The sequence below is a fragment of the Lynx canadensis genome, chromosome B1 (genome assembly GCF_007474595.2).
Source record: "Lynx canadensis isolate LIC74 chromosome B1, mLynCan4.pri.v2, whole genome shotgun sequence".
NCBI lineage: Eukaryota > Metazoa > Chordata > Mammalia > Carnivora > Felidae > Lynx > Lynx canadensis.
The window spans coordinates 160,817,120-160,829,331 of record NC_044306.2 but is presented as its reverse complement, the minus strand read 5'-3'; the positions used below and the strand labels follow the sequence as shown (position 1 = coordinate 160,829,331).

Sequence of the window (12,212 nt, the reverse complement as noted above, 5' to 3'; positions counted from 1 at the left end):
CCATGGCCTGAGGGAGGAGGAGGACCATTCGTTCGGCAAGTGCTACCCCAGCTATAGATTAGGGGTGCCTCTGCATGGTTTGCATTTTTTTTAATTTTTTATTTTAGAGAGAGAGAGAGACAAAGTATGAGCAGAGACAGAGGGAGACACAGAATCCAAAGCAGGCTCCAGGCTCTGAGCTGTCCTCACAGAGGCCAACATGGGGCTCAAACTCACAAACCGTGAGATCATGACCTGAGCCAAAGTCAGTCACTTAACCGACTGAGCCACCCAGGTGCCCCTGCATAGTCACATTTTAATGAGAGTCAGATGGCAAGTCAACAGATATGTATAAAGATAATAACTTATTTAGTAAATGTTATAAGTATAATAACTTTGGATCAAGAAAAATGCTTCACAGGAAGTAAAACAGAGTGGTGGAAAAGTGAGTAACGTGGAGGGGGAGAGGTCACTCTTTAGGTAAGGAGGTCAGAGCAGCCATGACAGACCTGGCTATGGGAGCTGTGTTCTAGATGGAGGGAAGAGCAAGTCCAGAGGCCCAGGATAGGACTGAGGGTGTCCCACGAGAAAGCAGGTCAGTGTTGTTGGCTGGACCGTGATGGGGGGCAAAGGGAAGATAGAGCGAGGTAGGGAGGCCAGAATGTACAGAGCACGGGAAAGGGATAATTCTACTCTGAGAGTACTAGAAACCTCTGAGTATTTTAAGCAGGACAGTGACATAATCTGATTTTTGTTTTCCAAAGATGCTTCTAAGTGTGGTGCAGAAAATGGGCTGAGGCAGGACAAGCTATTATTGCTCTGGAAGGGACGGTGAAGCTGTGTAAATATTGGCCACACAAAGTGGAAGGTATATTGGGCCATCAGAAAGGTGCAGGTGATGTAGTGTGGACATTCCCAGGGCAGGTGAGGTGACTGGGCTGGGGATCTTCAGCGTTTTTCTTCTTCTGTCCTGAGGGGTTTTTTTTGTTTTGTTTTTTTCGTTTTTGCCTCTGGTCATCCACCTTCTCAGCCCAGTCTTTTGTGCACAGAATTGGTAGGGCCTTTGTTTTTCCTCACAGGGAAGAGGTCTGGCATAGAGGTGAGAGGTCCGGCAGACAAAGGGGGTGGAAGGCAGTGAGCATAGCCCACCGCTCTGAGGTCGGAGGCCAGGTGTGTGACACAGCCCCGCTTCCCAGGTGGGGTGGCTAGAGGGCGGCACCTGGACTCTCTCAGCCGTGGGGAAGCACATCAGGGACTGAGGTTAGACACTGCTCACATGGAAATGTGTTGAACTCAGGAAAGGAGGAAAGCACACATTCTGTGCCTCAGGAGTCCTTGTCTGGACATTAGCAAAGTCCCCACTGTGACTTCTGCCGGCTCTGTAAAGCCAGCTGCGGCCTTTTCCAGGCACAGCCCGCATCTGGTTATCTGCCCAGAACTTCCTGTTCTGGCGTTTGACTTGAGTGCTCTCGTTTTGGTTCCAGCCCAGTGATACGCCAAGTTCTCTGAGTCCTCCGAATCTGCCTGGAGCCAGAAGTGAGATGGAAGAGAAGGTAATATGATTTGAAATTACATATTTAGCTTCTTTACTTGAACTTCCATTTCCATTCTCTCCCCCGCTTTTTTTTTTCGATCCGCTGTCTCATTTTTTCTATTCATAAATGCCGCCTTCATCTATTACTTTAAATTCCTTCAAAACATAACCAGTGGTAGATGTAGAGTGTCTGTTTCCATGGCAGTGCACCTGCTGGAACTGAACCCTGTTCTGAAAAAATAGCCACCTCCCAGCACGTACATATTTGAACACTTACACGTTGGTCATTTTCCTAAATGTACCAGGTACTTCAAGACACTGTTAAGCCATTGAAAAAGACATTCCAGAACACCTGAAGGTACCCATGTCTGTAAGGAAAAAAGTCTCCTTCTATTTGGAAATGCAAAATAAGGGGCACCTGGGTAGCTCAGTCGGTTGAGTATCTTAATGCAGATTTCAGCTCAGGTCAGGATCCAGGTCAGGGTCCTGGGCTCAGCCCTGCGCCCGGTTTCATGCTGAGCACGGAGACTGCTTGAGATTCTCTCTCCCTCCCTCTCCCCCCCCCCGTCTCTCTCCCCCCCTCCTCTCTCTCTCCCTCTACCCCTGTCCCCTACTTGCATTTTCTCTCTCTCTCTCTCTCTGAAGTTAAAAAAGGAAAAAATGCTTAGACATGCAAAAGCAAAAAGACCTTAGCATTTTTCTACTTGTATGTATTTTTGTTTTTTAACTTTTCTGTGTTCTGTTGAAACCTGGGACTCTGCCTGCAGGAGTCCAGGGAACCCTGTGGAGACCGTGTGCACCCCTCCAGTAGAGGCCGGTCCACTCCTGTGAGCACTCTTCACTTGCATAGGGACTCAAGGGTCCTTCCAGGGACTGGTACAGTGAGCAGAGTATGTCCCTGAGTCTTCTGAAGGGGATGGCTCAAGCAGTGCCACCACCCAGACAATGAAGAAGCCCAGCTGAAATGAGTAGAAATGAAACCTTGCATTTAAGTCTCAGCTTCAAGTGCTTATCTGCCTTCAATCTACCACATTTGGCTCTAACTCCTTTTAGTCACGCATCTAGTAGGGGATGGAAATAAATGTTTGATTTGTCTCTTCTCAACCACAGTTCAGAATTTGATACCTATTATAAAGATAACCATAAATAAGTGAAAGCCAGGAGCCCAAAGGCTGGAATTATTTTTCCTTACTACTGTGCTCCTTATCCTAAGTTACTATTTACTGAGCATCCATTTTGCTCTTGAGCTGGCTTGGTCCTTTATCTTTTGTGCATAAATATGGAAAGTAATTGCAAAAAGCAAAGCTGCCAGCTAAACCCCACTGGCTCTGCACTTACAACATGAATGCCAACACATAAACCCTGGCCTCTGTTCATGCCTCTGTGCCTGAGCTGCTGGCACCAGACCCGCAGATGGGGCCGTGAGCGCCCTCTGCTGCACGTTGGCGTGGTATGGCTGTGAGCCCTCACCTTGCTGCTTGCCTTTAAAAGCTCAATAGTTACAGGTGTGTGGCCCCTGGGTTGAGGCTGATCTGCGGGTGTACAGTTTGTCTGAGGTGGTGGCTCCTAAGTGCGTGCCATCTGCATTACAGCGCTGCAGTCGTGCCGTGAGGACCTTCCCTTTCCCCCAGGGGGGGCACAGTTCTGCCCATCCTTTTTTTGCCAGTCAACTCTGTGTTCTGTGGCTTTGGAATGATTGTGCTAAAACATTTTTGCAGGTAGCAATTTCATGCCCTAGGCATAGATGTTATACTTTCTTGTTCCTTCATTCCTCCAAAAAATATTTACTGAGCACTTGCTAAATGAGATTTGCTGCTTGGGCAGAAAGGGAACGGAAAAGATGAAAAAGACACTTTCCCTACTTCAGAGGGTCTCAGGTAGAGGCTGAGGGACATTTGCAAGTGTCTTATAGAGTCCTTAGTATAGAGATGAGCTAGTCCAGGGCTCAGCAAACCATGCTTTATTTTAGGCTTTGTGGCCATAAGGTCCAACCTAGATACCCTCCTTTGTTCTGCTCTTCCTTTGTAGCACAAAAGCGCCAAAGACCATGGACAAGGGGTGTGGCTGTGTGCTGACAAAACTTTATTTACCAAAACAGGCTGTGGGCAGGATTGGGCCTCCTGGCTATGTTTTGTCAACCCCCCTCATCTAATCTGACCCCCCCCATATTATTCAGAGTAGGAAAATCAGTCCCTGAAAGGTTAAATGACTGTTTTGAGTTAATGCAAAAATCATTGGCAGAACAAATAGTCAACGTCCTGTTTTTTGATGACAAAAGCAGTGCTCATCTCTCTGTCCCAGAGCCTCTGTTCACAGCAGCCCCTGGGCCAGTCCAGGCCTGGCAAGGTGCAGGCCCCAGCAAGTGCTGCCATTCCAGGACTCCCCCGACGGTGTTCTGATCTGGACTGACTCTGTAGTTTAATCTCCTCTACAGGTGGCTCCAGTTAAACCATCGCGGCCAAAAAGGCACTTCTCTTCTGCTGGAACCATTGAAAGTGTCAACCTAGATGCCATCCCCCTGGCCATCGCGCGTCTGGACAACAGTGCTGCCAAGCACAAACTGTCCGTTAAGCCAAAAAACCAGAGGGTGTCAAAGAAACACAGGCGACTTGCCAGGGTATGTAGCGCCCATCCCAGCTGACCAGGCAGATGCCCTTGCTTGTGGGCACTGATTCTACCTGGGGGGGGGGGGGGCGGGGGGGGCAGGGGGTTGGTGGTGGTGTGAGGGGCCCGTAGAAGCAACTAAGTGTCTCCCATCAGGGACCTGGTGTGTTGCAATGAACAGGGGGAAGCAGGCCCATCTACTGGCCCTTTCTAACTTGTTGCCTGCCTGGGGCAGGTGAGCCTCAGAGTTGAGGGGCTGCCTTTTGAGGGGCTCTAGACACCTTGCATTTGCTTTGCCAGCTCTCCTACCGTGGCTCTGCCAAAGGTTCTTCAGTTTGACTGGTGTAGACTTTGAAGTCACAAATTTCAGGGGACATCGATGAAGTGCAGCTCTCATTTTTTCTCATCTTTCTAATGCTGGGCTATTGGTTTTTCTCTTTTTATTCATTTGTATTAAGCAAAAGGCATTTGAGAATGACCAATAAAAGGGCCGTGGAGTAAACATGAAGGTGATATGTTTTCCTCCACTCTCACAATTGACTCTTGCTGTGCTGGCCTGGGTGTACCTATCTCTATACTTAGGAACAACTGCACTTTCTCTTGAGATTAAGAGGGTCACCGACATTGTGAATAGCGTGGGTAATGGTTGCCTGTGCAAAAGGAAAAGGCTAATTATTTTGTCCTTACCAATGTTAGGATCGACTGCATGAACAAGGTAGCCTTCCGGGTCAGCTGTCCCTGGACCAGAACGGACACCCTGGAGAAGGCAAACCAATTTGGCATGAGGAGGAGCCAGAGCTGCTGGACTCTGAAGAAGAGAAGAGATGCCAAGAAGAATACTGGCTAGAACTTGAGGCCAAGTGCAAACGGCAAAAGGCTGAAGCAGCCGAGAGGAGACGTCTGGAAGAGCAGAGACTCCAGGCCCTGGAGAGGAGGCTTTGGGAAGAGAACAGAAGGCAAGAGCTCTTGGAGGAGGTAGGCGAGGATGAGGAGGGAGACGAGGCAGAACTACAGCTGGAGGCAGAAAAGAGGCAGCACCAAGAGGAGAGGCAGAGACTGGAAGGGCAAGGTGTCCAAGGCCAAGAGCGGAGAGAACAAGAGGAAGGAAGGCACCTGGAGGCCCAAGAGCAGCCGCCACGCACACAGCAGGAAGAGCAGGCGGTGTGGAGCGGGCAGGAGGCCGAGAAGCAGCAGGAAGAACAAGAGGAAAGAGAGTTGAAGGAGCTGGAGGAACAGAAGCAGTTGGAGGCCGAAGAGCAGCAACAAAGGGAGGAGGAGGAGCAGCAGCGGCAAAGGGAGGAGCTGCGGCTGCAGGAGCAACAGCAGAGTCTGGAGGAGGAGCAGAGGCGGCTGGAGGAGCAGCAGCAGCGGAGGCGGGAAGAGGAGGAGCACCGAGAACGAGAGGAGAAGAGGCAGCAGGAGGAGGAGCAGCGGCAACGAGAGGAGAAGCTTCGCCTGCAGGAGGAGCAGCGATGGGAGGAAGAGGCAGCAGCAGAGAGAAGGGCAGAACAGGGAAAGCGGGAGGAAGTGGAGGCGCAGAGGCAGCAGGAAGTGGAAGGTGGAGAAGCAGCGAGTGTGCAAGAGGAGAGGTGGCAGCCACTGGACGTGGAAAGGAGCTCAAGGAGCCCAGTTCAGGTGGACTTTGCAGAGAAATCAGGCAAACGAGAGCACCTGCAACCCGAGAAGCAAAGAGAACACTCTGAGGAGTCAAGGATTTGCGAGAAGCGGAGCCAGGAGGCTGAGCCATGCGGAGAGCAGCAGGCACAAGGCGGGGATTTTCCCGGGCATGGTCGTCGTGCACGTCAGGAAAAGAGACAAGAAGCTAACATGCAGCCTCCCCGGAAACAAGAGGCGAAGGTAGAAGAGATGCTGGCTGCCGGGGAAAAGAAGGAAGCTGCCGCTCCAGAAAAAGACAGGAAGGTGGAGGAACTTCGGTGGCAGGAAGTGGATGAGAGGCAGACCACGCCCAGGCCCTATACTTTCCAGGTGTCATCCGGAGGGAAGCAGATTCTCTTCCCCAAAGTCAATCTGAGCCCAGTGACGCCCCTGAAGGACGCGGGACTTGCCTCTGCCCCCCAGGAGCCGAAGACCCCCAGAGCCAGCCCAGCCTCCCATGCCTTGCCCTCCTCCCTGAGTGTCCCCCACACAGCCATTCTGGTCACGGGAGCACAGCTCTGCGGCCCGGCCGTCAACCTGAGCCAGATCAAGGACACAGCATGCAAGTCTCTCCTGGGCTTGTCAGAAGAAAAGAAGCACGTGGATGTCCCTGCCCTGGAGAACCCACCCCGAGCATCTGTCGACCCCCGGTCAGGGAGCGGAAAGGCCAGGCCCCCCCAGGAGTCTCCGAGCAGTGTGGCTGCACTAGCCGAATGGGCTTCCATTCGGTCCAGAATTCTGAAGAACACAGAGAGTGAGCAGCGCGTTGATAGAGACCAGTCTCGACCAGGTGAAGAGCACACTCCCAGGGGCCGATGTGATTCCCGCGGGAACCTCCGGAGGATCCCCCCAGTAAATGCAAAATTCTCTATTATGCCTGCTTGGCAGAAATTCTCAGATGGTGGCACCGAGACCTCCAAACCTAACACAGAAGCAGAGAGCATTAGAAAAAGACCTGTGCTGGGACCCAATGATGGGTCAGCTCCCCAGCCCCTGGCTACTTACGAGCACCCAAAGGGTACAGAGAAACTGGAGCCAGCAGACAGCACAGAGGGATGCAAATTTGCCAAAGACCTCCCATCTTTCCTTGTTCCAAGCCCTCCTTACCCTCTACAGAAAGCAGTGGCCCATGCAGAGCCCATGATCATTTTGGACAGTGAGACCATCAGTGGTATAGGAAAGGCAGACCCCGCAACGCCTGGTCAAGAGGAAAAAGCCTCACCGTTTGGGATAAAATTGAGAAGGACCAACTACTCCTTGCGCTTCCACTGTGACCAACAGACAGAACAAAAGAAGAAGAAAAGGCACAGCAGCACCGGGGACAGTGCTGATGGTGGGCCACCTATACCAGGAAGTACAAAAGGAGAGAAAGAGACAGAGGGTGTGGCCCTCAAGCATGGCCTGTCCCTAACCCCTGAGAGGAAGCAAGCCCTGTCCACCTGGAAGGACTCTGCTGAAAGAGTACACTCTTCTCCTGCAGCCCAGCTGGGGCCTCAGCCAGTTGCAGAGCACGACAAGGTGGCAAACAAAATGCCATTGGTGCAGAAGCCAGCCCTGGCTCCCAAGCCTGCCGGTCAGACTCCCCCCTCCTCCCCACTCTCCAAACTGAGCAGGCCCTACCTGGTAGAGCTGCTGGCCCGCCGGGCAGGGAAGCCAGACCCGGAGCCTGGCGAGCCATGCAAGGAGGGTCAGGAGAGCAGGGACCTCTGGCCGCGGTCACCACCACCCCCAGAGAAAAGGAAGGCACACAAGAGGGATGAGGAGGAAGTTGTAGAAACAGAGAGGAAACTTGGTTCCTCGGCCCTGTCTGCTGCTCGGCCAGAAAAGCCTTCCCAAACCCCTGAGGCCGGGAGGAAAGGTAGGTATGGGTAGGTGCCCCCTGCCTCTGTCCAGCTTGTCTGTGTCCTGGCAGAAGCCACAACTGCCCGGAGCTGGAAGCAGGGCTAGTGTCGGAGAATGTCCCTTTGCTGTCATAAGTCGTATTGAGGCCCTTTTCTTTTTCTGCTCCTTTAGAATTTTGGAAATGCTGACTGTGCTACCTGCCTGCAGCTCATACTGTTAATGATATTTACAGAAGTAATAAGTTCCAGGTGCTGACACTTAGACTAACACACTTTCAGTTGACAACGGACATTGAAATACAGTCCTAATTAACAAAGAAGCCCTTAATCCTTATGAAGGAGCCTCACAGTGATGATAAGACTGGGGTTTTCTAGACTAGTCTGTGTTCTAGCTCTGGGCAGTAAAGGCACTAAGGTGGGAGGTTAGGGGACTTTCAGCAGCAGCATCGGCCTTGGGAGCTTCTGTGTGAATGATTGACTTTGGCTCAGTTTTATGCAAAATGCTGTGCAAATGCGTCCCTGCCCCCACCAGCTTACCACTGTGAAGCCTTTTAAAAAGAAATCTTAGAGCTGCCCTCACTCAAGGCTGCCCCTTGTGTTTCTTCAGACTATCGGTTTGGGACAGTTCAGTGATCACTTGGATTGGCTTTGGGGTCCCTGAGAACCTTCATCTAATTATTTTTCTTTTCTGTTTTGTTGAAGTAAAGTTTGGGTCATATTCCAGGAAGTTACTTGCATGTATCAGAGAAACTCTCCCCTGAGGTTTATTAGGAAATGCTGCAAGCCTTCTCTTGTGTTTAATTGTTTAGATTTAGGGTGATTTTTGCGGAGAAAAGAGCTGTTTCCTGAGCAGTAGTGGTTTGGTTACTTGCCTTATGGAAGACCTTATTGTCCTTTTTAACCACGCCTTAGACCAGCATGTAGATCACGCTTCCGGACCATTTCTCCCTAGTGATTTCTGTCTGTCCTGCTGAGGAGCCCATTTTCATCATTCTTTGTGTTTTTGTTTTGTTTTGCTTTAACCTTTTTTGCTGGGCTGTGGGGGAATGCCATTGTGCACCCTGCAAGCCTGTGTATAACTGTCCTGGGGGGCTCAGTCCATTCAGTGTGTCCAAATCTTCATTTTGGCTCAGGTCACGATCTCTATGAGATGGATCCCGGCATCTTGCTCTGCACTGATGGCATGGAGCCCACTTGGGATTCATTCTCTCCCTCTCTCTGCCCCTCTCCCACTTGTGTGCTCGCTGTCTCTCTCAAAATAAATAAACATTAAAAAAAAACAGAACAAACAAAAACTGTGCTGGGACCCCTGGGTGGCTCAGTTGGTTAAGCATCTGACTCTTTTTTACGGTTCAGGTTGTGATCTCACAGTTTGTGAGTTTAAGCCCCTTGTCGGGCTCTGCACTGACAGCACAGAGCCTACTTGGGATTTTCTCTCTCTCCTTCTCCTCTGCCCCTCCCTCTCTTTCTCTCTCTCAAAATAAATTTTAAAAAAAATTTTTAATTGCAATTTAGTGCAGTGAATGAAAATGGATAGTTCAGTATAATGAATTGTCATCTTTCAAATAAGTTGGTTTAGGAATAACTATGCTGCAACTTGGAAAACATGCAATTGCATCGGGCTCTGCACTGACAGCATGGAACCTGCTTAGGATTCTCTGTCTCCCTTTCTCTCTCTCTCTCTCTCTCCCCCTTCCCCACTTGCTATCTCTCTCAGAAAAATAAATTAATTAATTTAAGCTGACCCTTAGTTCCCTAAAGCTTTGTGGGACTCATGTTTGCAATCCCCATTGACTTTCAGAGCTAGGTGTCTGGGGGCCCGTCCCTCTGGTGAAAGTCTTAAAAGTTGGGGCCCCAGGTGTGGAATCCAAACCTTTTGTTCCTCAAGGAGAAGCTGACTGTTGTGAGTTCCCTCGGAGTTATGAATTGCTGTACAGGGGGTGGGTTTATGGTGAAATTGTGTCTCACCCTCTCCAACCTCCTTCTGTGTGAGTTTTTCTCATTCACCCATTGCATAGTTGTTCAGCTGGTTTTTGGATTTTTTTTAAAAGGGAATTGTTCCATATATAGCTGCATATTGAGTGTGTCCATGGGAGGGGAGGGGGGTACAGGACCCTCCTATGTCACCATCCTGAATTGGAACCCCCATTTTCAGTTTTGACATTAGCCTTTGTGTCCGTAGCTTTTATGATCATCCAAGTCCCTCTCACTGTCTGGAGGACTCTCTCACTCTCCTTATCTTCTCCCGGAAGAAATAGCTCTCTGCTGTGCTTCTTTCTCTTAGGGAAGCCCTTTTGATCATTATAATTTTCTATCCAAAACTGGCAGTGCCCCTGTTTTCTTCCCCGGTATCCAGATTCTGGGCTGTCAGGCTCTGCTAATTGAATTTTTCTTTACTTGGTAGAAAAGCAGCATGAAAGCAAAGACCATATGCCCATGGGTGCTGTCTAAAGACCACTGGGGTCTTCCTGCTCACTCTAGGCCACGCTGGCCAAACACGTTTGACTGAACACCCCATCAGAATAAAAATATTAAGCCTGGATCTCCAACTTTATTTGTTAATTGTGACCCTGTAGTGCTGTTATTAGCTAAAACACCTGGAGCATCATATACATTTCAGGTAAAGGTCACTGAAACAACAGTGGACATAACTCCGCTGTGATAATCCTCCTGTGTCCTCCTGTGTTTGCCCTCTACCACTTCTATTGCAGTGTCATCTCATTCCAAAATTCCCACCTCCTTGTGGCGGGTGGAACAGATATTAAGTGGCCCTTTCTCCCAGAACTGACCTTTGGGAGCAGTGGTTAAAACCCTATAAGGGCAGGATGCACTGGTTTATGTCCCCAGAACCTGAAGGAGGGAATTGGAGTGGGTTGTGGTTCCCCTTGTCCACTGGGTGTAGAATGTGAGAGAATAGGTTTAAACAGATATTTTACCTTGGCTTCTTCCACCTCAACTCTGATTTTTCTATGACCCTGTGGTAGCTGTTTGGCCACTTTGTGGGCCTGCCCCAAGTAAGTGATCTAGAACTTTTACTTCAGGATGTGGGAATCGGTGCCATTATTTGTTGAAGACCTTTGGGCATCCTGGGCTGAAATTCAGACAGGAGCCACATTTTAACATCCTAAAACATTTTCTGTTTATTGATCCCCAGCTACAGTCCAGACCTGTTAGGCCCTTTACATATATTGTGTTACAGCCTTTCTAAAGTCTGGTCATAACTCCAGGATGTGCTATTCAAACCAAGTTCTAAGGAAATAAAAATCTGGCTAACGATTTATCTTTTCAAATAAAAAAAAAGTAGGCAATTCTACTTTAAAGGTATTTTGACCCTTGTGATAAAACGCTGGTCAGAATTGTTGGCAGGAAACTGGCCAGTTGTTTTAATGACCTTTCCAGGCAAGTTCAGGTGGAATGTTTAGTGTAGGATTCCCTTTTACATAATAGCTTTAAATTTTTTTTAATGTTTATTTATTTTTGAGAGAGAGAGAGCACGAGCAAGCAGGGGAGTGGCAGAGAGAGAGGGAGACACAGAATCTGAAGCAGGTTCCAGGCTCTGAGCTGTCAGCACAGAGCCTGACATGGGGCTTGAACTCACGAACTGTGAGATCATGACCTGAGTCAAAGTTATATGCTTAACCAACTGATACATAATAGCCCCTACATAATAACTTTAAATGGAAATCATTTGGATCTTGGCAGTTTGGTTTCAGACATTTTCCAAACAGGTGTTACACTGCCCTGGAGTAGAACAAAACTTAAATTATTTCCTGTGTGTAAAGCCTCTCAGTTAAGCAGAATGCTTGAAGTGGTGAATAGAGTCAACCCTTGAACATCATGAGGGTCAGGGGTGCTACCTTCCTGTGTAGTCAAAATCCCTTTTGACCCCCCCAGAACTTAACTAGTAATAGCCTAGTGGAAGCCTTTCTGATAATATAGTCGAGTAACTCATATTTTGTATGTTATATATGCTAAATACTGTATTCTTACAATAAAGTAAGCTAGAGAAAGGAAAATCTTATTAAGAAGACCATAAGGAAGAGAAAATACATTTACAGTACTGTACTGTATTTGTAAAAACAAAACAAAACAAAAACCGCGTAGGGGAGCCTGGGTGGCTCAGTGGGTTGAGTGACCAATTCTTGATTTCAGCTCAAGTTGTAATTCTGGGATCACATGGGATTGAGTCCCACGTTGGGCTCCTCGTTGGACATGGAGCATGCTTAAGTTTCTCTTTCTCCCTCTGCCCCTCTCACCCACTCGCATGCGTTCTCTCTCTCTCTCTCTCTCTCTCTCTCTCTCCCTCCCTCCCTCCCTCAAAAAAAACAAACAAAAAAAAACCCGTGTGTAAGTAGACTTGGCCAATTCAAACCCATGTTGTTCAAGGGTCTAGTGGATTTGTATTTTTTGTTTTTGTTTTTGTTTTGTTAACTAACAACTAAAAATACCTTTCAGGTTTTTTTTTAATACTTCTGAAATGTGTCACTTTTCTTTACTGTGTTAGATCATAGCTGAAACTTTGATGACTAGGGAGAGCATAATGACCAAGACCTCATTGTAAATAGGAATTCTCTTTGTAGAGTATTATAGGCCTAAAG

The 12,212-nt window shown here is 48.7% G+C and overlaps 1 protein-coding gene across 10 annotated transcripts in view; it reads left to right on the top strand.

Annotated features, from left to right (window-relative positions):
- The window catches only part of CRACD (capping protein inhibiting regulator of actin dynamics), a 280,653-nt gene that overhangs the window by 253,876 nt on the left and 14,565 nt on the right, over positions 1 to 12,212 (top strand). For all 10 annotated transcript variants that reach the window (XM_030313821.1, XM_030313818.1, XM_030313816.1 and 7 more), the window contains 3 exons: positions 1,464 to 1,532; positions 3,948 to 4,130; positions 4,814 to 7,631. In XM_030313821.1, coding sequence (XP_030169681.1) covers positions 1,464 to 1,532; positions 3,948 to 4,130; positions 4,814 to 7,631 — 3,070 coding nt within the window. The remainder of the gene's footprint in view (positions 1 to 1,463; positions 1,533 to 3,947; positions 4,131 to 4,813; positions 7,632 to 12,212) is intronic.